The following is a 24,529-nucleotide window of genomic DNA, read 5'->3' as shown; positions in this document are numbered from 1 at the left end:
AAGATACCTAGTTTAATAAGATTGTTGTAGGAAATAGAATTGAGATATGAATCCAGCTCAGTACGTGCCCAATATGACAAGTTATATAAATAACTGCTCTATACTTCAGGGGAGCCTGGGTGGTGCAGCTGGGTAAGCGTCCGACTCTTGGTTTCAGCTCAAGTTGTGATCTCAGGGTCAAGCCAAGTCAGCCAAGTCTGGCTCCACGCTCAGCAAGGACTCTACTTGAGTTTCCCTCTCCCATCTCCCTCTGCCCCTCCTCCCCAAGCCGCCCGCCACACTCTCAAAAATAAATCTAAACAAAACTGCAGCATCCTTCAATTTCCTATAAAATCTAAATAATGCCAACTTTGTGACTTTTGTGAATATAAAAATCAGCAATTAATGTGATATACAAAAGTACCCCCAAAATAGTGTGCCCCCTTCCACCTTGTTAAATACTTGAAAGTGTAGGAACCGGAACTACTGAAGATAACTTTGACTCGTATTAGAGTCACATGTGGCTTAACAGCATAGTTACATCAACTGAACTCTTACTGCGAATGTCAAGGACTATGCCAAGTGCTTTACCTTCACTACTACAAAAGACAAGTTAAAAACCAGTTGGGTAAATTATACCCATTGTGCAAGTATGATAACGAAGCTTAGATAATACTAACCCAAGTTTACCCATAGCAGTGATCTGAGAACTGCAGAAATAAAACTCCAAAGCCCATGTTATCTTGCTGGCCTTCCTTTTGACTCAACAGTTCCATGCAATGAAGGTCCTCCTATTTAACTGATTGCCTGCCTAATATGTAACAATGTAATTCCCCATTAGGATTATCAATGCCTATAACTTCCCTTTAAAACCTACTTCTCTCTTTTGTCCTTCAATAACCATTTAGTTTTATATTTTCTGGTAGAATAAAAATGGTATTAAAATAGTCCAAGATGGGCAGTAACCTGCCAAAGGACTTCCCCCCAAGAAGATATACCTTGTGGCTACAATAATCATTGTATTATACTGTTTTAATATACTTGATACGAATATACTTTATATAAATATACTTTTAGTATACTTAATGTTTTAATACACTTTAATGTTTTAATCTTGACTCTGGTTTGCTCTAGAATCTTTCATTAAATATTATTAAGTATTTAAAAGGCAGCTAAAAAACCAAAAACCCTGATAACCACTTTTTGAGTAGCTTAAAATTACAGAGAAAGCAATGGTTTAGAAGTAAGCAAAATCTAAAGCAAGGTTTAGTTACTGCCAGTCCAACTCCTAAAGATACCTTTCTTTGTAAAACATGTCCCGGATAGGTAGACAACTGAAAATTCTCCTTTGCTTTATGAAAAAGAAAAGGGACCATTAGCAAATAGAAGTAAAAACATAATAACAACCCCCACCTTGGATTGCTTATAACAGAAAATATTCCTAAAATCATTGCCTGGCTAAAGTTAATATGGACAAATGGATATGCCAAAGTTGAAAAATATGTAAAAAGATTGGTGACAATAAACATCTACATTATGTCAGCTCCCATGCTAGGTACACTTACAAAATGTCTTAATCTAAGGAAGTATCACAATTTAAAAACGAAACAAAATCTAGGTAGTAAAACAAACAAAAAAAAAACATATTTAAATTACACCAAGTAAAAACCACCCCAGTATTTGATTCTCAGAATTGTTCCGCCTCAAGGTAATTAAAGGACGCTGATTCAGAGCAACAGTTGGGTAAATTGTAATTTTTTTATTGGAAAACAAATATACAACTTGGAATGGATTTGAGGCAAATTGTGCCATAAGCAGATTTTCTTTAAGTGGCTAAACAAAGTTTAAAAAGCAAGTAACAATAAAAGAAAATGTTTCTGGTACAGGACCAGCAGTACAAAAAAATAGTGTACGAGTACCTGGATAATACACCCGTTTTGCAATAGTGCAACTTTTAAGTACATATTGTTGACTGTCCATAGTCCACGCAGAGTTACAACTCCACACTTCAACAACAACATGCTGACAGTTCCTAAAGAAAACTACTTAAAAAAAAAGGCATAACCCAGATGTTCCCTCATTTGACCAACTCCATCTAAGTTTAGATGTGCAGAAGGGCTTAGATATATCCAGAGTAAGCCACATGCAACATGTTACTTGATCAATTTTCTAAAATAAGGTTTCAGGACAATGACAGTAAGATAAGGGAAGAAAACATGGAGGAATGAAGTCCTAATTACTATACATGCATATTTTTTGACAGCAGGGGGGAACCTTTTACAGATAAGTTACAAACAAAGAAAAGGCAAATAAACAATTTTGTACAAGAAATTTAACACATTCTGTACAGTCTTCACTTTGCTGTCATCATTTGTACAAACTCTGAAAAAGAAGAAGTACACAAAAAGTTGCATCAGTGGTAAAAGAATGACAAAACCAATCACATTACTCAATCTCTGAGCAGTTTCCAATTTCCCTTTCTTTCCTCAAAAATATACAGTATAGAGGGGCGCCTGGGTGGCTCAGTGGGTTAAAGCCTCTGCCTTCGGCTCAGGTCATGATCCCAGGGTCCTGGGATCGAACCCCGCATCGGGCTCTCTGCTCAGCAGGGAGCCTGCTTCCTCCTCTCTCTCTCTCTGCCTGCCTCTCTGCCTACTTGTAATTTCTGTCTGTCAAATAAATAAATAAAATCTAAAACAAACAAACAAACAAAAAAACAGTATAGAATTGTTAAGCTTTGTCAAGGCTAGAACTTCATAAACCAAAATTATTTAGGATTATTAATCAATAAATCAAATTAATGCTTTAGACAAGTTATTATAAAAGAGAAGCATTTTTGCTCTTGTTTATTACAACATGGTAATTTTGAACTGATGCAGAAGTAAATGGTCTCAGACTGAAGCTAATTAGAGGGAAAATAAATCCAATGAAGGAAGGAAAATCACCTTACTTTAATTTTGAGGATTCTGAAATAAGTTTAAAGCTTTTCAAATTGTTCCATAATCATTATAAAAAGATTGTTTCAGCACAGTATGGAGCACCATGCTTCTCAAACTTTAAAATGCGTATGAAACTGTCCAGCAATCTTGTTAAAATGCAGAGATTCTAGGTATATGGTAGGACCTGACAGTAAACAGTTCTAAAAAGTACTCAGGTGATTGTGATTTTCCCTTTTCTGTAGAAAATACTCTGAATAGCAAAAGGTTTGTAAATATAAAAACTGTTTTAGCATCTTCATTTGGCAGGAGTGGAGACACTAATTTTGACCTAGGAGATATATAACACATAACTTGTACCTTAAAATCAAAGCACAGAATGAGGTAGTGAAAGATTTACCTTCATAGTTTACTTGACCATCACCATCAATATCTGCTTCCCTGATCATTTCATCAACCTCTTCATCTGTTAACTTCTCTCCCAGGTTTGTCATCACATGGCGAAGCTCTGCTGCACTAATATAGCCATTGCCATCCTAGAAAAAATTTAGTAAGATATCTCAGAGTTGGGTTGGAAGTTTAGTAAGTTTACAATAAACTTCACATTAGGGAGAAAAAGATACTTTAGAAATACATACCAACCAAAACCAAACTATAGTTGACCAATAGATTGTCACTGAGAACAGAACAGGATATCATACATTAAAATCACTGTTTCTGGGGCACCTGGGTGGCTCAGTCAGTTAAGTGTCTGCCTTTGGCTCAGGTCATGATCCCAGGGTCTTAGTATCAAGCCCCAGGTCTGGCTACCTGCTCGGTGGGGCATCTGCTTCTCCCTTTGCCTCTCCCCTGCTCATGGCTTCGCTCTAATAAATAAATAAAATCTTAAAAAATAAATAAAATCAGTTTCTTAGTTCTAAAGTCAGTGATGCCTCCTTTGCCAAGATTCATCCTCAAAATTTAACAAATCCAATCCCTGAATACCTACCTTATCAAACACACGGAATGCTTCTCTAATTTCTTCTTCACTGTCTGTGTCTTTCATTTTTCTGGCCATCATTGTCAGAAATTCCGGGAAGTCAATTGTGCCATTACCTGAAATGGTTTGTTTAGTTGAAATAGCACTAAAGAATTTAAATGCCCTATTCAATTCCCCCTCCCCCAAACCCCAATTTAAAAAAACTTACCATCAGCATCTACTTCATTAATCATGTCCTGTAACTCTGCTTCTGTGGGATTCTGCCCAAGAGACCTCATTACAGTTCCCAATTCCTTTGTTGTTATAGTTCCATCACCATCCTTGTCAAATAGTGAAAAAGCTTCTTTGAATTCTGTTTAAGAGACCACAATCCAAACATACAGGTTAACAATAAAAACCTCCTAAATGATATATATTAATCAACTCTTAGAGCAAAGGTATATATGGAGGTAACACCTGAAACCAGCCTTTGATTCCTGAAGAATTACGCGGGAAAACTTGCTATTTTTCAAACTCTTTAGCTAACCATACCAATATATGCTCATACTGACCTAACAGCAAGTTTTTTTCACCTAAAATATTACAAAAGGACTCCAATACCTAGATGGGATAAAAGTCAAAATCATTCTGGGTTGAAGGAGGCAAAGAATCAAAGCCCCAAATACTCATTGCCTATTTTCTATTAAAGCTCAGAATATAAAAATAAGACTGGTACCTAACTGGCACCACCAGTACCTGGTACCTAACATCTGTTTCTATAGAACTATATGCATTATACTCAGAGTAAACCTCAAAAATTAAAATTAAGTCTCTTTAAAATCTACTAATTTAGAGGTGCTTGAGGGGTGGCCCAGTCATTAAGCGTCTGCCTTGGGCTCAGGTCATGACCCCAGGATTTTGGGATGGAGCCCCGCATCTGGTTCCCTGCTCCACGGGAAGCCTGCTTCTCCCTCTCTCACATCCCTCTGCTTGTGTTCCCTCTCTCGTGGTGTCTGTCAAATAAATAAATAAAATCTTAAAAACAAAACAAACAAAAAAACAACCTACAGTTTAAGGGGCACACCTGGGTGGCTTAGTCGGTTACACAACTGCCTTCAGCTCAGGTCATAATACCAGGGTCCTGGGATTGTGCTCCATGTTGGGCTCCCTACTCAACAGGGAGTCTGCTTCTCCTTCTCCCTCTGCCCCTGCTCGAGCTCTCTCTCTCGTTCACTCTCTCTCAAACAAATAAAATCTTAAAAACAAAACTACTAATTTAAGAACAACAACAAAAAAATACCTCTGAACTTCAGAATATGCAATAGACGAATTGCCTTTTCTGACCTATAAAGAACTATCGCCAAAAATCTATGCTGGTATTAACAATGGGATGATCAAGATATGTATGGTCAGTTTTAGCTAAGTATTGTATCACTGACAGCAAAGGTAATTTAGACCTTTTTTTAGAATATAAAATCCCAAACTTTTAATATAGTTAAAACATCCTATTACATCTTAAAAATCATCTTGTGAAATTATGTTCCTTTTAACTCACCGCTAGATTACATGGAAAGCTGTTGAAGCAGCGGTCTAGAATACTGGCTTCCCCATTTATTTAATAAACTAAAGCAGATATTAAATTTGGTAGTGCAAGGTCATATAAATGAACTAAAACACAATGGCAGTATTTTCTGGTAGGGTACTTTTTAAAAGCTATCAGACCCTCTTTTTAAGCAAACCCAAAACAGTTCCAAAGTTCACAGGGCTAAGCTCCCTCCATGTATCTATACATTTGAAAATACATACCTCACATGTTTAAGTAATAGTTTGCTTCCTCTTATATAGTCCAAGGCTATTTATTCCCCCCTGCCTTTCTATCCTTTCTCCCAATTCATACACATCCCAGTTTCAATCCATCATAATCTCTTCTCTGGACTCAACTACTCTTCCACTGATTTGCCATTAACGTATTTCTCTTAGCTTAAAACGAAATTCAAACCTTGTGTTTTCTCTTATATGCCTGCTCTTATCTCTCCCCAAATCTTGGAAGCATCATTACTTATATATATCCCTTTCTTCTACCAATCCACTATTAAAATTACTTCCAGCTCAACTCATCAGTTGAAAATGCCAAGTTTACCAATAACAACTTAGTTGCCCAAATAAACAAGTGTCTTTAAGTACATGAGGCCATACAGCATAGAAACTGAAGTAGACTTCGGAACACAACTTGTGTTTAATAATCCCAGCTCTGCTACTTACCAGTAGTGTAACCTAGTCAAGTTAAGTTACTAAACCTTTCCTATCTCAGCTTCCTCATTTTTGTTAAATAGGAATAACTATACCTACCTTCCTAAGTTTACGAACTTCATTAATTACTAAGCATAAAGCACTTAGAAGTAGGACTGGGGGCACCTGGGTGGTTCAGTGGGTTAAAGACTCCGCTTTCAGCTCAGGTCATGATCTCGGGGTCCTGGGATCAAGCCCCGCATAGGGGTGGTCTCTACTCAGCGGGGAGCCTGGTCGCCCCCCCCCCCCCGCCTACTTGCGATCTCTGTCAAATAAATAAAATCTTAAAAAAAAAAAAAAAAAAAAAAAGAAGAAGAAGAAGTAGGTCTGGCAAGTAAATAGTTAAGTGTCAAGAAAAAGATGATCTCACTTTCCTGGAGGATTCAAAACTATACTAAGAAACTCTAAACTTCTTTTGGCTTTCACAACAGTACTTCAGTTTACCTGCCTTACGCTGCCAGAGACTCATACACGTAAAGTGTCCAATTTTCTTCCTCTTTTCCACCATCTCTCGTCTATGCCTACTCATAATGAAGGTTTCTTTAGTCTACTCCTCTATCTCAACATAATACAGTAGTTCCCCCACCCTTACCAGTTTCGTTTTCTGCCTGTTCAGCTACCCATAGTGAACTGCAGAAGCAGAGGATCCTTCTGGCGTACCACAGGTCAATAGCAGCCTAACGCTGTATCACAATGCCTACATCATTCACCTCACTTCATTTCAGCTCCTAGGCATTCTACCATCCCACATAGTCACGAAAAGGGCAAGTACAGTACATGGTGAGAGACCACACTAGTATAACTTACATTATAGTATACTGGCACAATCATTATTGTTGTTCATCTATTATACCCAATTCATAAATACTGTATCATATGTATGTGTGTATAGGAAAAACCTGTTTGGTACTGTCAGTGGTTTCAGGCATCCACTGGCGTCTTAGAGCATACCTTCCCACCAGACTGGGGAGGCGGGGTCTACTATACCTTTATTTCTGACTTCCTACAGGATATGCCCCTTGGCTGACCCCAAGCGAGACTTATGAAAATGAATTCTGTATTCCCCAACAACCCTAGGAATGCAAGCAAAACACACTTTAACTTTCCCTGTGAAGTATGTCAACAAGTCCTGTTGCATCCTCCCATTTCAATACTGCCTGATTATTTTTATCTCAACAAGCAGTATCTTATTTCATGGTCCCTCCCTCTTTTGCCTAGACTATTACAATAGCCTTCTAATTGGGTTCTTTATTTAAAATTACCTACACAACTACCTGGGTCATATTATCTTGCTAGATTACCTCATTCCTTTCTTATGTTTAAAATCTATTAACTGCTTAGCTTTAGACCAGGTAATAACTGACTAGCTGGTAGTTTACTACATTCAGTATTAACATAGTCCCATTCCATTTAAAATTGTTTGTTTTCAGAGGCACTCCCCTGGTATCACAAGCTTAGTAGCAAACTACTGATTGATTTTGTGAAATTAGCCTACATTAGATTAACTAGATTGACTCAATGACAAAAACACATCAATAAATCCCACAAATAGAATTTGATGAAGACATTTCCATTTTATTCAGGGTTTTATTTTTCTTTTTTTCAACAGGATGTAGAAATACTATCTAGAAATCCAAAAACTATTAGGTTTTGAACACATGCCATTTACCACCTAGTAACTTAGGCTACAAGAAAATGGAAGCACTTAGAAACATGGTTTTGTTTACATTACATTCGCTGCTGTAATACCTCACTGCACGCTGCTGTAATACCTCGCTGCACGTATTAACACTACCATACCTGCAAAAGTTTCCAATGTGTAACTATAATCATTTTACTGTATGACTTAATTGTTAAGATGTAGATTAAGTTTACAAATATGTGTTCTTAATTTCAAGGAGTTTCACAGTATATTAACTTAAAAAAAAATAGGCTCCACACCCAGCTTGGGGCCTAGTGCAAGGCTTGAACTCAGAACCCTGAGATCAAGACCTGAGCTGAAATCAAGAGTCAGATGCTTAACCAACAGAGCTACCTAGTTGCCCCTAAAATACATGAACTTTTAAAATGCTTGCTGGAGGGGCGCCTAGGTGGCTCAGAGGGTTAAGTCTCTGCCTTCAGCTCAGGTCATGATCTCAGGGTCCTGGGATCCGTCCCCACATCAGTCTCTCTGCTCAGCAGGGAGCCTGCTCCCCCCCCCACGCCTACTTGTGATCTCTCTCTCTATGTCAAATAAATAAAATCTAAAATAAATAAATAAATAAATGCTTGCTGGAATAGTGAAAAGCAGAAAATAAGACCATATCTATGCTATAACTATTAGTTATAGTTTAAAGGTACAAGAAAGGAACAAATGTCAAGATTTATTCCAAATTTTTATCTGTATTTTTACACCAGAGCCAGAAATACCTGTAAAATTCCTTGAAATAAAACTCAAAAGTACAATTTAGGGGTGCCTGGGTGGCTCTGTCATTAAGCATCTGCCTTCACAGCTCAGGTCATGATCCCAGGGGGTCCTGTGATCAGCCCCGCATGGGGCTCCCTGTTGCTCCCTCTCCCACTCCCCCAGGCTTGTATTCCTTCTCTCGCCTTCTCTGTCAAATAAATAAAATCTTAAAAAAAAAAAAAAAGTACAATTTAAATTCACCTGTCCTTACAGCTCCCTACCTTACTTTGTAACTGGTATGATCTTTATGTATAGAAGCATGCCATTCTTAACTGTAATTCCCAGGAATGACTTGCATCAAATATCTGTTTACCAGCTTCCATTTATTTAGAAAATTCTGAACCTAATAATCTCTCAAAAGACATGTATCAGACTTTTGTTGGCACTATGTAAACTGAGTAAGGTTATTATCGTTCAAGTTAGGTTTTACCCCTACACTGGACCTTTAAAAAAGAAAAAACTCTTGTAGGTTTTTCTTATTAGACCCCTAAGTGTCAAACATCAACAACTAATGACATCATGGCAGAATCATGAGCAAAATTAACTAGTGATGTCACAGTGGACACTTCTGGATTGCTCTTTAAGAATAAGTAATATAAACAATTCTAGTAACTTCATCTAAACAAAATACGCTTTTCCTAGACCAAGATCTGTAGTAGTAATGATTATCGCATAAAGTTAAAATAGTTTAAAAAGAACCTTAGTATATTCAATGCTGATTTATGGATGAAGTTTGTAAGTACTTTGTTTTTTGGTAAAGATTCTAAGATGCTACTGATTACCACCAATTACAATTTGTCGGAATAAAGAAAGTAATTTGCCTCCACCTCAAAGGTGGACACTGAAACAATGGAGGCAGAATAACTCTTAGGACAGGGTAGATAGTGTTCTGGAACATTTTTTTGTTGTCACACACAACAAAGAAGTGTATCCATTTTTCAGTCCTTACTATGTGGGAGGCACAGGGGATAGAAGAGGCAACAAAAGGTCCCTGACAGCACAGGGTTTTACTTTTTAGCAGTATACAAGTTTTGACTCCTTTAAAGGTTCACTAAAACCTGGGGTACCAGGAATGATTTTAAAAGTCTAAGAAAATGCAGGGTAAGGAGAGAATCCAGAATAGAATTTTCCCCATCCCCACTGGAAACTTAAGTATACGATGAAAGCCAACAAAACCACCAAATTTATCTTTAAATAAATGTTCCAGTGAACTACTACTAGTATTCTTTATGAAAATGCTATCAGTCTTTGAAGACTGATTCTCTTGAATTTAAACGACACATGCTTTTTTAAAAAAAATAGTTGTATGTGTGTTTGGGAGTGCAATAATGGGCACCAACTATGTATCAGATACCTTAAAAATACATTTTCTACCTTAAAGTGAAAAATGCTGTGCTATCTACAGCAGGGACAACTACCTGACTGGGAACACCAAGAAATGAAAAGTAGGGAGGCCAAAAGTATTAAGAGAAATTAAGAATTTAAGCCTGGATATATGAATTAGCCTGTCACTTCTGAGAGAACACATTAACAAAAAATTTTTAAGAAGTTTTAGAATTTACATGTCACAGATACATTAAAATAGTATAAATGAACAAAGAAATTCGTTCCAAAGCTCTGCTTCATTTCTTCAACACTCAGTACATGCAATTTATCAACCCTAGAAACCACACCAAACCAAGTCAAATTCACACAATCGGTAAAAATAAAATGTGCTTACATATGGTCTTTCATGCTAACAGCTTCCTACTTTATATAGTCCTATCAGGTTGTATTTGTAATATTTGAGAAAATTAGTGATTTCTGGGTCCTCCAAATTTGTTTATGTGGAGAGGAGGGCTTACTTTAAATGGGCTATATATAGCTGAGTTCCAACTGGGATTTTCAGTTTTCTCTAGCATAAAAAAAAAAAAAAAAAAAAAAAGTTTGTGCTTTTGAACTTTAAAAACTTTAGTTTTTAAAAAACTAAAACTTTTTTAGTTTAAAAAAACCTAAACTTTAGTGCTTTTGAACACTTTCAACTTTAGTGCTTTTGAACACTTCTAACTTCTTGCCTACCAGGAAAGCTGTGGTAGTTAAAACTGCTTGATGCTTGTGTTAATAAAAGTGTAAAGAGAGTAAAAGAAGAGTCTGAAAAGCATTTCAACACTACAAGGAACTAAAAAAGGTAGTTTCCCTAATATTTTGAGGTTAACCAGCCATCTCAAAGTGTTAGAATAAAATCAAAAGTACCAATGTTTAATGTTATAGCATAAACACAACATGACATCAAGTTTTACATAACAATTTCACACATTTCCATGGCAAACCACAGGAGACAAGATTTAATTAAATTTTTAGTTTATTTTTAAAGATTTTATTTATTTAGTTGACAAACAGAGACACAGGGAGAGAGGGAACAGAAGCAGAGTGAGCGGGAGAGGGACAAGCAGGCTTGTCTTATGTGGGCGGTGATCCCAGGATCCTGGGATCATAACCTGAGCTGAAGGCAGATGCTTAACAACTGAGCCACCCAGGCGCCCCAGGAGACAAGATTTAAAAAGCTCATTTCAATAGATGCTACTGTTCCTTCCTTAAGACAAAATTCAACATACTATACATTTAGAAAATAGAACAGTAACTTTTGGATCTAAGTTTTTCTCTAGAGATAATGGTTATTCCTGACTGATTCTACATACAGTTATTTTTTTTTAAATGTTTTATTTATTTATTTAACAGACAGAGATCACAAGTAGGCAGAGAGGCAGGCAGAGAGAGAGAGAGAGAGAGGGGGAAGCAGGCTCCCCACCAAGCAGAAAGCCAGATGCGGGGCTCGATCCCAGGACCTTGGGATCATGACCTGAGATGAAGGCAGAGGCTTTAACCCACTGAGCCACCCAGACACCCCTCTACATATAGTTCTAAGGTTAAAATATTAGCTACTTTAAACTGGGGTAAATTCAATGTTCCCTCTGGGATTCAACACTTCAAATTACCTATTAATTACTACCTGGCTCTTTTTTTCTTGTGAAGAGTAATTTGGAGTTGCACTGTTAAAAACTGCCCAGAATTCATGTTTTAAAGATAATCTTCAAGAAAAACAAAGACCACCACCACCAGGTTCCAAAGTATACCCCCACGTAGCCTAAAAGCTTGCCTTTCATTACAGTCAGCCCCATACATCTCCCAAAGGCAACTATACCTTCTCATTTGCCAAAGCAGGTTGAATTACTATATTACTTACACCACTTGTTATTATCTACTACATAGACTTAAGTCAATTTTTTCATAAAGGTATCTTACTTTGACACTGGCTATTCGATTTATAATAAAAATCCAATGGGTACCACTTAGCAAAGTATTTCTTACCTGCAATCTGCTCTTCAGTCAGTTGGTCAGCCTACAAAGAGATCACAAAGATAGGTATGCAGATGAGCAGTTAAATTAAGGACCAAGTTTAAAAACTTTCAAGGTTCACCTTTTACCATAAATTACATTTAGCATAACACTCCTTAGTACTAGCAACATACATAGGTAGAAAATGAATTATGTTTTAAGGTAGAAAACGCATATTAAGTAGATAGGTTTATCTTCAAAGCTAAGCAATCTTGACCAAGTTTAATTCTTAAACCCCAAGTATTATTTCAGAATACACATGGAAGTTTCAATTTCACACAAATTGGGGGGAAAAAAGCAATTTGGCATAGTAGAAAATTTAAAGGAAGTTGTTATTCTTCTAAAGCAAGGAGAGAATCCAACAAAAACATGGTTTCCTTTCTCAAAGTTAAGATACCTAAACTTTTTACCTCTTTTGATAAAAAGAAACCAATATTATCAGAAATTATCAGAAATCTTCACTGAACCAAAAATAATGTCCAAGAACTACACTCAAAATTATTCCTATAAATGGTTGAACACATCATGTGGACATGAGAATGGTCTTCCAAACTTGAAACAAAAAACAAACCCACACACTAAGCAAAAATCCCATCTATTATAAAGATAAAAATCCAAGCTGTCCTGGTTGGGGAAACATGAAAGCTACCAGTTTTTACTTCTCACCTGGCAGGCAAATATAAAGAATCAGGGTTCCCAACATTTGAACTACATTATTTACTAAACATTAAGGCCAGCCCTTCATTTGCTCTTGGACTTTTAGAATCCCAATGTGTGCCTAAAGTTTGTGATTTTTTAGCATACAGAGAAGACTTATTTTTGCTAAAAGGAAAAAAAGGCCAGGCATTTGCTAAAGCCTTTTATAGATATTGTTTTTAATTCAATCTTCACAATAACCCTCTAATGGTATCATTATCCCCTATAGGTTCAGGTTAAATTTCACGGAGGATAGCAAAATTAGTAACTAGTTTTAAATACTAGAATTAAACACAAAGGTGTCAGATGTATTTACTGCCTATAAGTTTCAAATGCAGAGTACCATAATATATAATAACATATCTGCAAAATACCAAGGCTCCTTTTTCCTCATGTGGACTTCACCTTTGGACATTCCACCACTTAGCAGTACAAAAACCCATGAAGCAACTGCTTATATGGTACTAGCACTAATTAGACCCAGTCTTCTAATATTCTTACCTATATGGAATCAAGCATTCTGTGATTAATCCACTCATTTATTAGTATGAAAGAATAAACACTGCCTGGTTTTATTCTTTTTAAAAGACTACCTTAATGAAAAATAGCATCACATTTTTCTAGGGGACAGCATGAGAAAATTTGGGAAGGAACCCAGAAAGCGTAAGTTTCTTTCCCTGCTCAACACAATTGTGATTTGACCTCAACGCAAACTCAACTTATTTCTATTTTTAAAAAGGGGGAAAAAAAAAAAAAAGGCCCAAAAGGCCTGGTAACTTAAAATTGAGGAAGCAGTAATTAAGTCCAAATGCAGGAGTTAAAAAAAAGAAGATCTACTTTTATCCTTCCAAATCCCAATCTTCCATCTGATATAACATCAATCATCCAATTGTTTTCCCTAAGGAGTGAAGATTTACAACACGTAAATCCAGATTTGGTATTTGCTTTGTTAGAGGCTATAAAGGATTTACTTCTGATTCCATTTTATAAGACTTTTATCATTTCTGGAAAAAGGGCAACATGGCAGAGTGAGGTGGGGGGAAGCATAGCGTTTTGTATCATTGCTGGACATACTAGTATCCACTTAAAAAGCCACATGACCTTGGACATGTTACTGTACCTCTCAGTTAATTTCATCCATACAGTATTAGTATCTACCTTACAAGGTTATTGTTCAGAAAGAGAAGCTACTTTTATGTAAAGTAAAACTCTTTGAACCCAAAGAGTTCAGTGATAACTATTTATTTTATATATATTAACTAATCAAAGAACCTATAATATTAAATATGAACTTGACTAGTTCAACTTCCACACAGTAGACAGACATGCATGGCATCATCAACTCTTGCTTCAAAGAGTAGCAGGGCCCACATTAAAGATCTCACAGAGACTGTATTATATGCAGGCATTTTGAAGTTTATTCTTCCTGCTATACTTTAGTCTTTTATCCCAGTCGTCTGTATACCAGATCTCTTCTTATGAAACACTTAAGGGGACCAAAATATACAAATAAACACGTGTGCTTTCCTTCTCATATAATATGGAGATGCCTATTTTAAACTTACCCTTTCTAGGAAATTATTAAGTTTAAAATATTACTGCTACATGGAAATTTATTTCTTAATTTTACTTTTACCATTCATTTACAACTAAGCATTGCATAACACTGCTTATTGTCTTTTCTAGATATCAGAATATAAAATTAAACATCATGAACAGTATTTGTTAACCACCTTAAAAACAAAACAAAAACCCAGCAAACCTACCATTGTTCCATGTTATCTTTTTTTTTTAAGATTTTATTTATTTGACAGGAGAGAGAGAGATCACAAGTAGGCAGAGAGGCAGGCAGAGAGAGTGGGGGAAGAAGGCTCCACGTGGATCAGAGAGCCCCATTGGGGATCCATCCCAGGACCCTGGGACCATGACCCAAGCCGATGGCCGAGGCTTATCCCACTGAGTCACCAAGGCGCCCCTGTGCCATGTATGATTTAAGGTGAGAATAAATTTCAATGAACTGAAAGCACAAGGTGCAGCCTGGAGACAGATGCGGCAGGTGAAAATCAGTTTAGGAGACTTAGTTAAGCTAAATGTATGGAAGGCGCAGTATGTATGAAAGCTGAAGGAAGGACTGATAGGTATGTGCAGGAAGGGAAAGTGTTGTTCTCTCAACATGGGGGTAGGGGTGGATTTGGGGAAGGTGCATTTATATTAAAGCTAAGAACAAAGGAAGGATGGAAAAGGATGCTAGCTATTAAACAAAACTTTAAAATTATCCAATTTTGCTTGGAAAGTCAAAATTTAATGGTCCCACACCATCTTGTCCAGCTCTCCCCCTCTAGCCAGACACAATCTTAGAAAAATTCACAAATGAGCGGTAGCCCAGTTGGTTAAGTGACAACTCCTGATTTCAGCACAGGTCATGATCTCAGGGTTGTGACTGAGTCCCATCTCACTGCTGGGTATGGAGATTGCTTAAGATTCTCTCCCTTTGCCCCTTCTCACCCAAAATAAAAGAAAAATTCACAAAAAAAAGCTTCAAGGAATAAGCTATCAAACAGAATGCTAAGTTACTCACATAGCCTTAAAAATGCTCGATTTTGCTTGCAATGTTTCAAGTAACTTAAAAGTTTTTTTTTTTACTACTAATCCAGAGCTCAAGGTTTTAAAATAAACTTTACCAGCGGAGTTAAGATTAAGGTCTTAGTAGGCAAAACTACACCACTCCCTAGCACTCTAATTTTTAGGTCTTTTCCAACTACATGCAAATAAATTTGGTTTTTATTTCTGTCTATGGAGAGTGCCATTTTCTTAGTTAGAAGAACTAGAAGAATTATACTTTTGGGAAAACTTGAGCTCATTAACACGTGTGTTTATCTCCGTGAAGAATAATCCACTAGAGAGATGACTAGTTCTTACTCCTTTATTTCTACAACAATTGATAGACTTCCTTCTCCTGTTCATCACTCCAGAGAAAGCTTCCAGGCATTAGTATACTCTCAGGTTCCACACCAGACCTACTGAGCTAGAATCTGCATTTTAAAGAACCACACGTGATTTCTAAACACTGAGAAACATTAACCCAGATTCACGTGTGATCTGAAAAGTGAATACATTATGTACCTAGCAAAGCAGATATGGATATTCCTGGAGTTTATCTCGTGAATATCAGTTTTAAAAAATCCAAAATTCTTATCTGAATAAATGTATGAAGCCACAGGTTTAAATCAGAACACAAAATTCTAGCTTTCATTCATTCCTCTTTATTCCAAGTTCTATTTAGATACAACAATGTCTTCATTAATTTTTTTTTTTTTTTACAATTTCAGAAGTCAGGATATGTCTTACCTGTATTAAAAGCAGCCTTTAAATTATTTCAGTAGAATTAACAGATACCTTAATTCTGACAGAACGGAGTGTACTATAGCATCTCTGACCGAAAGAAAAACCATTAGGACAAATTACTTCACAGAAATTAAGACCTTTACTAAAGGCCTACTCTGATCATTGTACCTAAATCTAGAACTTTCTATGTATTATTTTTAATAGGGCCATAGTGAAGTTCCTCAGTGTAACACAAACTGATCTACTCACAATTTGATACAATAATGATGATTTAGACAAGCACAAAACTTTCTACTTCTTCATATCTCCTACTTATCATCTGGGCCGCAAATCTTAAAGCAATCCTTGGCTCTTTCAATGCACACGTACATGTAACACTTGCATGTAAACCCAAGAGCTATCTGAACAATCTTGTTCTGCTTTCACACAAACTCATTCTTTAACCTGATAGTCTTCATTTTAAATCTCCAAGTCTTATAATTATGAAGTTACCTTACGACAACTTCCAACTTAATTTTACTTAACAATGACTGGCAACTGAACAAACTAAATGAAAACCCCCAAAGCACCAATAACGTAAGCAGTAACTACAGAAGCTTATCACTGGCAAAGGACATGCAAAGTGTAGATACAAACTGTATCCAACACTATGAAAATCTATTCGAGTTCCTGATTCAAGTATCAGACTAATTAGGTAAAAAATTTACCATTCATTTAAAAATATTTTAAAAATTTACTGCACAATTCAGAACCTTGATTACATATACATAATGTACACCTTGTTTCACCTAAAAGTAAATTAAACTAGTATGTTCAAATTCAGAATAAAATAATTTAAAATACCAAAATAGAACGAGTGCATCAAGCTTGAGTGAACACTAGTTTTATCCAAGGTGAACTCCTCTCCCCACACCCATACAGGCTGGAGGTTTCAGTTGGCAAGGATTCCCAACTCCTGTTTAAGATGTCACCTTGCCTTCTGGACACACCCATCACTGTAACCACTTGGCAGAGGGAAACAAAAAGTAGGTACTGCACATTACCGCCGTCATTAGGGTAAAAAAACCAGGAGTTCCGGTCTCAAGAGATAGGAAAATGCTTTTTAAGATTCCCTGCTCCCTCTGCCCCCGGTATACTCTTCTATCACGACAGTACTTGACAGCCATTACTATATAAGAGAATTGAACTGCACGTTACCATGGTCTGGCATTTTTTGTACGGAAATACGACTCATTTTCAAGACAGTTGGAACAGAGGCAGTGCTGTGATTATAGTTCTTTAACATTAGGAGTGCACGTGAGTTCTTAAGAATAAGATATAGACACTGGCCTTTTCAACTGTTACGGCAGGATAAAAGCGACTTTCACAACAGAACGTCAGTCACCCCAAAGCTTGCTTTCGGCAGGTGACTAGAAAAAGCATTTCTGACCCAAGCTGGAGCTGACAACTTTCTCTAATAAGATGCGCACTCTGAGCGTGCGCCAGACTTCGGGTATAAAGCTCGTTTTCTTCAACGACAAAGCCACTTATTTTTTCTAACCTCCAGCCTGGGTAGTGGAAGGCCCCAGGGCCCCAAATGGAGTGGAAAGATCAGGGTCCACCGAGCTTCCTTCTCGCCACCGGAGGGGGATGGGAAACTGCCGAAGCCGCCCTCCCCCACCCATCCCCAACTCGCAGGGCCCGCACAGCCGCGGGCAGCCGAGACCTCCGCAGCCCTGCAGGTGCCAGCACAGCAGCTGGGGCACGAGGCGAGCGGAGCGGGCGGCGGCCCCGACCCCGCCCCCCCCCCCCGGCCGCTCCCCGCACCGCGCGGGCTCGGCCCACACAGCGCGCCGCGCCCGCTCGCGCGCCCCCCGCCCCGGGCACGCGGGGGATGCGGGCTAACGGCGGCGCTGGCGCTCGCCCGGGGCCTCGCGCTCCCTTCCCGCCCCCTCGGCGCATGGCGCCGCAAGCGGACAAAGGCGCTTCCTGGCGCCAGCACAAACCGTCCGTTGGGCTTTTGAATCTGGCCCCGGCACCGACCTTTCGAGATGCCCGACCCAAGGCTTTTGCCCTCCCGCTCTCCCCCGCCCTTCCACTTTCTCGTCTCCACCATGTGCTAGGCTGCTGCCCAACCCCGATCCATCACCCTCACCCAGGTAAGCCCCTGAGGAGCTTCAGCTCCTCGAAGGCAATGATCCCGGCCCCCGTAACACTAGGGAACTCCTCTCCGAAGAATGAGAATGAGGGAGCACCTGCGACGCAACCGCCGCAGTGCCCCGGGTCTCTTTCGCGCCATCCCTCTGGCGAAGACCACTCCTGAGGGATGTGGGGGAGCAGCGTCCCCTTTCTTTAACAAATCTGCTTCAGCCTCGTCCCCCCTCCGGCCAAGCGCCAGCAGCTTAGCGACGCACTCACCATGCTACAAGCACTACCGGTCTCCAAGAAGCGACCACACAACCACTCTGCTCGCTCGCCCCACTCGGACTAATTCTCCTCCTCCGCCCCCAGCGCCTCATAAACACCTCCCTCCGCCAGATCCCTCCGCCGCATGCCAGATAACGGAACATCGCAAACGAGTTCCGGCAAACCCCTTCCTCTCTAACTCTTCTCGGGACTCCTTTATACTGTTATTTACTCGAGGAGGTAAGAGATAAAGGAAAGCGGGCGAACGAATGACGTAAGTGGGTTTCACTCCCCAGCGAGCCCGTTTAAAGGCCGAGGGAGTCGCGCCTGAGGGGCGCTACTTTGCGGCGCGGAGGAGCATCATGGTGGCGACACGATCCCCGATGATCGTTGAACCGGCCTCTGATTGGCTGGTTCGTACCTGCAATGCGTCACCCGGGATCGCAGCAGCCGCCGCCGCCGCCGCCGCCGCCGGGACGCGGTGCGGCTTCTGCCGTTGCTGCTCTGGCCGCGCTGTCCTGGCAACTGCACCAGGCGACAGAGTCGCTTGTTTTGCGCTTGGCCGCAGAATCTTCCTCCTCCATCCCTCCTTCCCTCCCGCACTCCTACACACACTTTCCCGCCCCTTGTGCAGGGGTAGGCGAGAACACCTTGGGCAGATAAAGATTGACACTGAAAGACCGCAGGAAACCTGTATCCCGTGCTCAGCCTCTCGGCCTTGTGGAGGCCACAAATTTTCATTTTACTCCCTCATAAAACCAGTAAAGATCTAGGTAAGGATAAATGCAGTTGCTTAGCTGAGAGACGAATCCGAAAGGGTCTTCTGTTCATACTTGCCATTCTCCTTTCTTACCGGGGGTACTTTCCCAGAAAAGTCACTCAGAAACTACGGTATCCGAGATTCAGTGGGATTAGTCACTCCCATTAGCCTTTTGATATTGTGAGAAAACAGGGTCCTGGTTTGGAGCTATGGACAAGTGTTGGTTGGTGCACTTTCTTAGGTGTGTGACCTTGGATGAGTCATTTCATCTTTAGCCTCATTTATAAAATAGAGGTAATAATACCTCTCTGAAAAGGTTATTGTAAAGATTAGAATAATATAAAGATTAGAGTTAATGTAAAATGTTAAAGTATCTGGCACAAGGTAAGGGCCCAGCAAGTGGTCACTGTAATACGCCTACCCCTCAGAACAAATTTGCCCTTTTGGGTTTCTGAACCCTCAGATTTAAGAGGATATTTAAAAAACATGTTGAAGAGTTAGCTCCTTGGAACTAGAACCTTCGTTGCACTGTTGGTGGGAATGTAAAATGATGTGGAAAACAGTATGGCCGTTCCTTTAAAAATTAAAAGAGAATTACCATGTGATCCAATAATTCCACTTCTAGTTCTGTACCCAGAAGAACTGAAAGCAAGATCTTGGAGAAATATTGGTATGCCCACCTTCAAGGCAACATGATTTGCTATAGCTCAAACTTGGAAGCAACCCAAATGTCCATCAGTAAATAAATGGATGAGCAAAATGTGGCATATACGTGCATTGGAATATTATTCACACTCGAAAAGGAAATGTTATAACGTGCTGCAACATGGATGAACCTTGAGGACATTATGTGGTAAGTGAAATAAGCTAGTCACAAACAGATGCTATATGATTCCATTTATATAAGGTACTTAGAGTAGTCAAAATCAGAGGCAGACAGTAGTTTACCAGGGCCTGGGGCAGGGGGAATGGGGCGTTACTGTTTAGTGGGTATGGAGTTTCAGTTCTACCAATGAAGAGTTATGAGATGGTGGCGATGTTTGCACAACATTATGAATGTACTTAATATCACTGAACTGTACACTTCAAAATGATTACGATGGTCAATTTTATGTGTGTTTTGTCACACACACACATTTAAAAAAATTGGCTCCTTGGTCCTACCTCAAATAAGCAAGGGTAGGCATAACCTGGAATATTTAATAAGCACATTGTGAACGTCTCCTGTATGAATTTTATTTGACTACAGTGTAAATGTTACCATAGAGGGGGTTTATAAGGCACAGAGCTTCCCAAAAGGATTTCTAAAGAAGATAACCACTAAACTGAGTCTGATATGATAAATGGCCTAGGAGACAAGCAACAGGCAAGGAGGAAGAGAGAAGCAAGTTCCAGATGAAAGAAAGAACAGAGCAGAGGCCTTAACATTTCCCAGTAAAAAGCATAGGCATGTGGACCCTTGAAACCTAAGTGAGCAGCATTTTTAGCAGGCCAAGGTGAAATCTTGCCTACTGAGAAAGTTGCCCAGCAAGATCAAGACGTTCTGTAACTGTTATCTGCACATACTTGGCAATCTTCAGGGAATGTAACCTCTTTTAGCCTATTTAGACATTTCTTCATACCATCGAAAGTATTTCCTAGGCCAGGAATGGATCCTCTTTCTTTTAGTCATGCAAATCAGACATAGAGAAAGTGCTCTTTTAGTTAGTGTTGGCAGCACTGTGACCTCCCTTTCAAGATGAATGACTCTTTAATGAAAACTCAGGACCCCCATGGCTTCTATTGTCCTTGCTAATATAGTGATGTAAAGAGGTGGGGTAATTAGCTTTATCCCACAAATGAAATACTGTAGAGAATGTTACTTAAAAGTGGGTACCTCTGCTTCAGAATCTGAGCTGGAGTCAAGAGCCCTAAGGCCTCATTTCCACTACCCTGTGTTCTGGTAGCTCCCAACGCTTTCCAAGGTATTCCTCAGAAATTTGTCTCTGATTCCTCCTCAGATGGAAAAGCCATCAACAATCTTTTCTCGCTGTCCCGAAAACTATTCTCTCTTCACACAGAACCCCATAAGTATGCATGATTTTACATGTGAAATTTTTAATGATAGGAAGTTGAATGACAAAATGAATAATCACCTGTTCTAGAAAATAAATTTTTAAGAGGATTGATGTGTGATGAATAACAAGCACAAGCTTAAGTCTAACATACAGGTGCATGCTTGGCATTGTATGTATTGAATCCAGAAGCTTTTAAACAAGTATTTGGTAATGAAATATCCCTCTTAAAAAGACTACAGGAAAGTTCTTTGTTTCTTAGGCTGAATTTCAGTAAGGCCTCTCTTGCAGAAACTTCCTTGCTAACCTCTCTGAGAAAGAAAATGAGAAAAAAGTTAAGACTTACATTTAAAGCCATTGTGGTTTATGTGTATTTGAGACTGTTCCAAGTCAATTGATTTATAGAGCATTTGTCTTCCACAAGATGACATACAGTGCAGCCTGACTTTGGTAATTGCCAACTGAGAAGCAATGTTGGTGACAGCCACCATACCACCGCCTACGAGGTGGTTTGTTGACTCTCTGTAACCCTCTCCTGACTGGGAGCTCTCACAGCTTTCTACCTTTGGCCATCTTGGGAAAATGAGAATGCACTTCCTTTCCAGGCCCCAGTTCCTCAATTTGCAGATAACACAAGCCCTATCCTTTGATACTTCCTTCCAGTAGCTCTCTTCTCCAGCCAGTTGTGCTAACCAACAAGGGCAGAGGAAGATCAGACCAGCATTCTTGATTGTAGGGCCTTTGTAATTCTTGACAGGTGAAAGAATTAAGCCCTAAATGCCCTAAGGCGTCAATATTATTAATCAGCTTCCCTCCCTTGCATCTAGAATGGTGCTTGTTGGGTGTCGATTTTGAGAGAATTGAGAAAATAGTACTTTATTTTCTTTTATAATAGTACTTTCTTTTCTTTTAATAATAGTACTTTATTTTGTTTTTCTGTGGATTGGATAAGGAGCCCTGGTTGAGAAAGTAAAGCTGTCCTTTTTCAGGCTTGTGGGACAAAACAGAGCTGGAACAGGAATCCAACCAGGTCATGAGAATGTCTTGCCTATAGAATTCTCAGTTCAATAAGGGATGAAGAGAATATGGAAAGAACATCCTGCACGGGCTTACCCTCATAGACACACAGGAAAAATTGAGGGTCATTTGCTTTGATAGTGACACTCTGCCTTTTATTCATTTACTCATTCAAAAATTTGAGATGTCACTTTAGGATGACCATCCAGGTTTGCCTAAAACTGAAGGGTTTGCTGGGACCCAGGACTGTCAGTGCTAAAAACAGATAGTCCCAGGCAAACCAGGGTGATTGGACACCCTAGAAACTGTGACCAGTTCAATTATTCAATCAATAAATACCAGTAGCCTATTATTTGCTGAATGTGCAATGATAAGAATGAGCATAGGAGACCATGGAAGCATGTAGGAGGACAACCTAATGGACAAAGTGAAGTCTTCCTAGAGAATATGATCCATAGCAATTTGAGTAGAGACAGAGAAAAAGGAAAAGACATTTGAGGCAGAGAGAAGAAGCACAGAGGAACGGAGACATCAGCATTGCCACCTACATCATCGACATCATTATTACAGTCATAACCACTGGTGATTGGATGCTCACCATGGACCAGGCACTGCACTAATCACTTTACATGCATCATCCATTCTGTTGACCATTCCATTCCCCTTGAAACACTCTTCTCACTTGGCTTTGGGAACAACCCCTTGCTAGTACTTCTCCTACCACTCTGGCAGTTTCTTTCAAGCTCCTTGGCTCCTTCAGTTGTTGCTTAAAAGATGGTGCACCTCTAGGTTTAAGCCATGGCGCTCTTCCTTCTGACTTCTGATACCTGCCCTGGGCAAACTCCCCACTTTCATAACATTGGCCCTGTGCCCATGACCTCTAAATATGGATGGCTAGAGGTACAATCTTTCCTAAACTCCTGATCAGTATTTTCAGCCACTCAGGCCAGCCCTAACATTTATGGGCTCAGTCAAGAATACAAAATGAGGCTTATATAGCTTATGTTATATATGTTAAAGTTGTGTGTCAAGCTAACAAAGAAATATGTTCTATTCTCCTACCTTGACAGAGAAACTTTCATAACAACTTGGATGGCCATGACCAATTTTAGAACCTTGAATTTACATATCAAACTATGAAAGTATAAGGAAGCCATCCTTTAACTCATAGCACACCCTTTTCTCCTCTCACCCCAAGCTCTACCCACACTGTGAGAGGTCTTGCATTCACTTGTATGGACACTCTAACCCTAAGCAGGCTCCCATCAACAGTCCCACAAAAAGCTGCTTCTTGTCCATCCCTCAGGGCCTAGAGGCATGCATCCTAGAGACACAGTTTGCTCTGTTGAGACACAGTTGCTTTCTGGACCTGAGGAAAAAGCCTACGCAGGCCCTGGAAACAGCCTCAGTGCTATTTGAACAAGGAATCCTGTGATCCTAGGGACAAAGAGTAGTCTTAAATGGGTGGGGGAATGTGGGCTCTAGGTAGGATGTCCCCTTGGCCTTTTGTGTAGAGGTGCATTTGAAGGAGGGCCATAACCAGACTATGAGGAAGGCTAGGCCAGGGTCCTCGCTTGCAGTCCTGAAAACACCTACTGCCAACTCCTCATGGAGGTCCTCGGGCCCTAAAGCCACATCCAAACTGAACCCATCATATTTTCACCCCAACTCACCTCTCCTCTCTCCTGGCTTCCTTGAAAAGCACCTCCCTTCATCCTATCACCTAAACCACACTGAACAACTTGGAGATATCTGCAGTGTACTGTACTGGTTTCCCAGTCCTCATCTTTCCGCATGCTCCTTCCTCTGCCTAGAACATTCTTCTTCCCTTTCCCACTTCCCCCACACATCCCCTCATCTTTGGCCCAAGCATCGTCTCCCCTGTGATGTCTTCCTAATCCACTAGCCCTCTCCCCTTTGTCCACAGAGAAATACTCATTCTCTTTCAAAACAACCTTATAATACCTCATGGTACTAGATCCTTATAGGTTGGTGGTACCAACTAGACTGAGTCCCTTGAGGGACTATAATTATATTTGCACCCTCACCACCTTGCTTAGTGCTGGGACACAGTTGATGCCCAGTAAATTTTGTCAAATGAATAGGTGGATGAAAGAACAAAGATATTTTTATTTTGCATATGCCTTCTTCACATGGCTCTTAAAAAACAAGAGTATTACAAAGTGTAAGTTGTCTTATAAATAATAAAAACAGAGAAAATAGCCAGCAGGACAATTCTCATCTTCTAATGTCAGTTATTATTTAAAGTCAATTTGTGGGGCACCTGGG

At 39.6% G+C, this 24,529-nt stretch overlaps 1 protein-coding gene across 1 annotated transcript; it reads right to left on the bottom strand.

Moving 5' to 3' along the window:
• Positions 1–1,718: 1,718 nt before the first annotated feature.
• Positions 1,719–18,504, bottom strand: CALM2 (calmodulin 2). The gene is made up of 6 exons (XM_045981186.1): positions 18,422–18,504; positions 11,957–11,987; positions 4,103–4,246; positions 3,904–4,010; positions 3,316–3,451; positions 1,719–2,361 (listed from the first exon to the last, which is right to left on the bottom strand). Exons 1-6 carry the CDS (start codon positions 18,422–18,424, stop codon positions 2,333–2,335), a joined length of 450 nt encoding a protein of 149 aa, XP_045837142.1. The 5' UTR covers positions 18,425–18,504; the 3' UTR covers positions 1,719–2,332.
• Between the last annotated feature and the right edge of the window lie 6,025 nt (positions 18,505–24,529).

This window comes from Meles meles, chromosome 16 (genome assembly GCF_922984935.1).
Source record: "Meles meles chromosome 16, mMelMel3.1 paternal haplotype, whole genome shotgun sequence".
Taxonomy (NCBI): Eukaryota; Metazoa; Chordata; class Mammalia; order Carnivora; family Mustelidae; genus Meles; species Meles meles.
This window is presented reverse-complemented; position numbering and strand designations above follow the sequence as displayed.

Bases quoted from the DNA above. Each gene is read 5' to 3' on its own strand.
- CALM2 (XM_045981186.1), bottom strand. The intron at 4,247-11,956 runs GTAAGAAATACT...TCTCTTAAACAG, and splicing joins GACTGAAGAGCAGATTGCAG to AATTCAAAGAAGCTTTTTCA. The intron at 2,362-3,315 runs GTAAATCTTTCA...CTTCTTTTTCAG, and splicing joins TGGTCAAGTAAACTATGAAG to AGTTTGTACAAATGATGACA.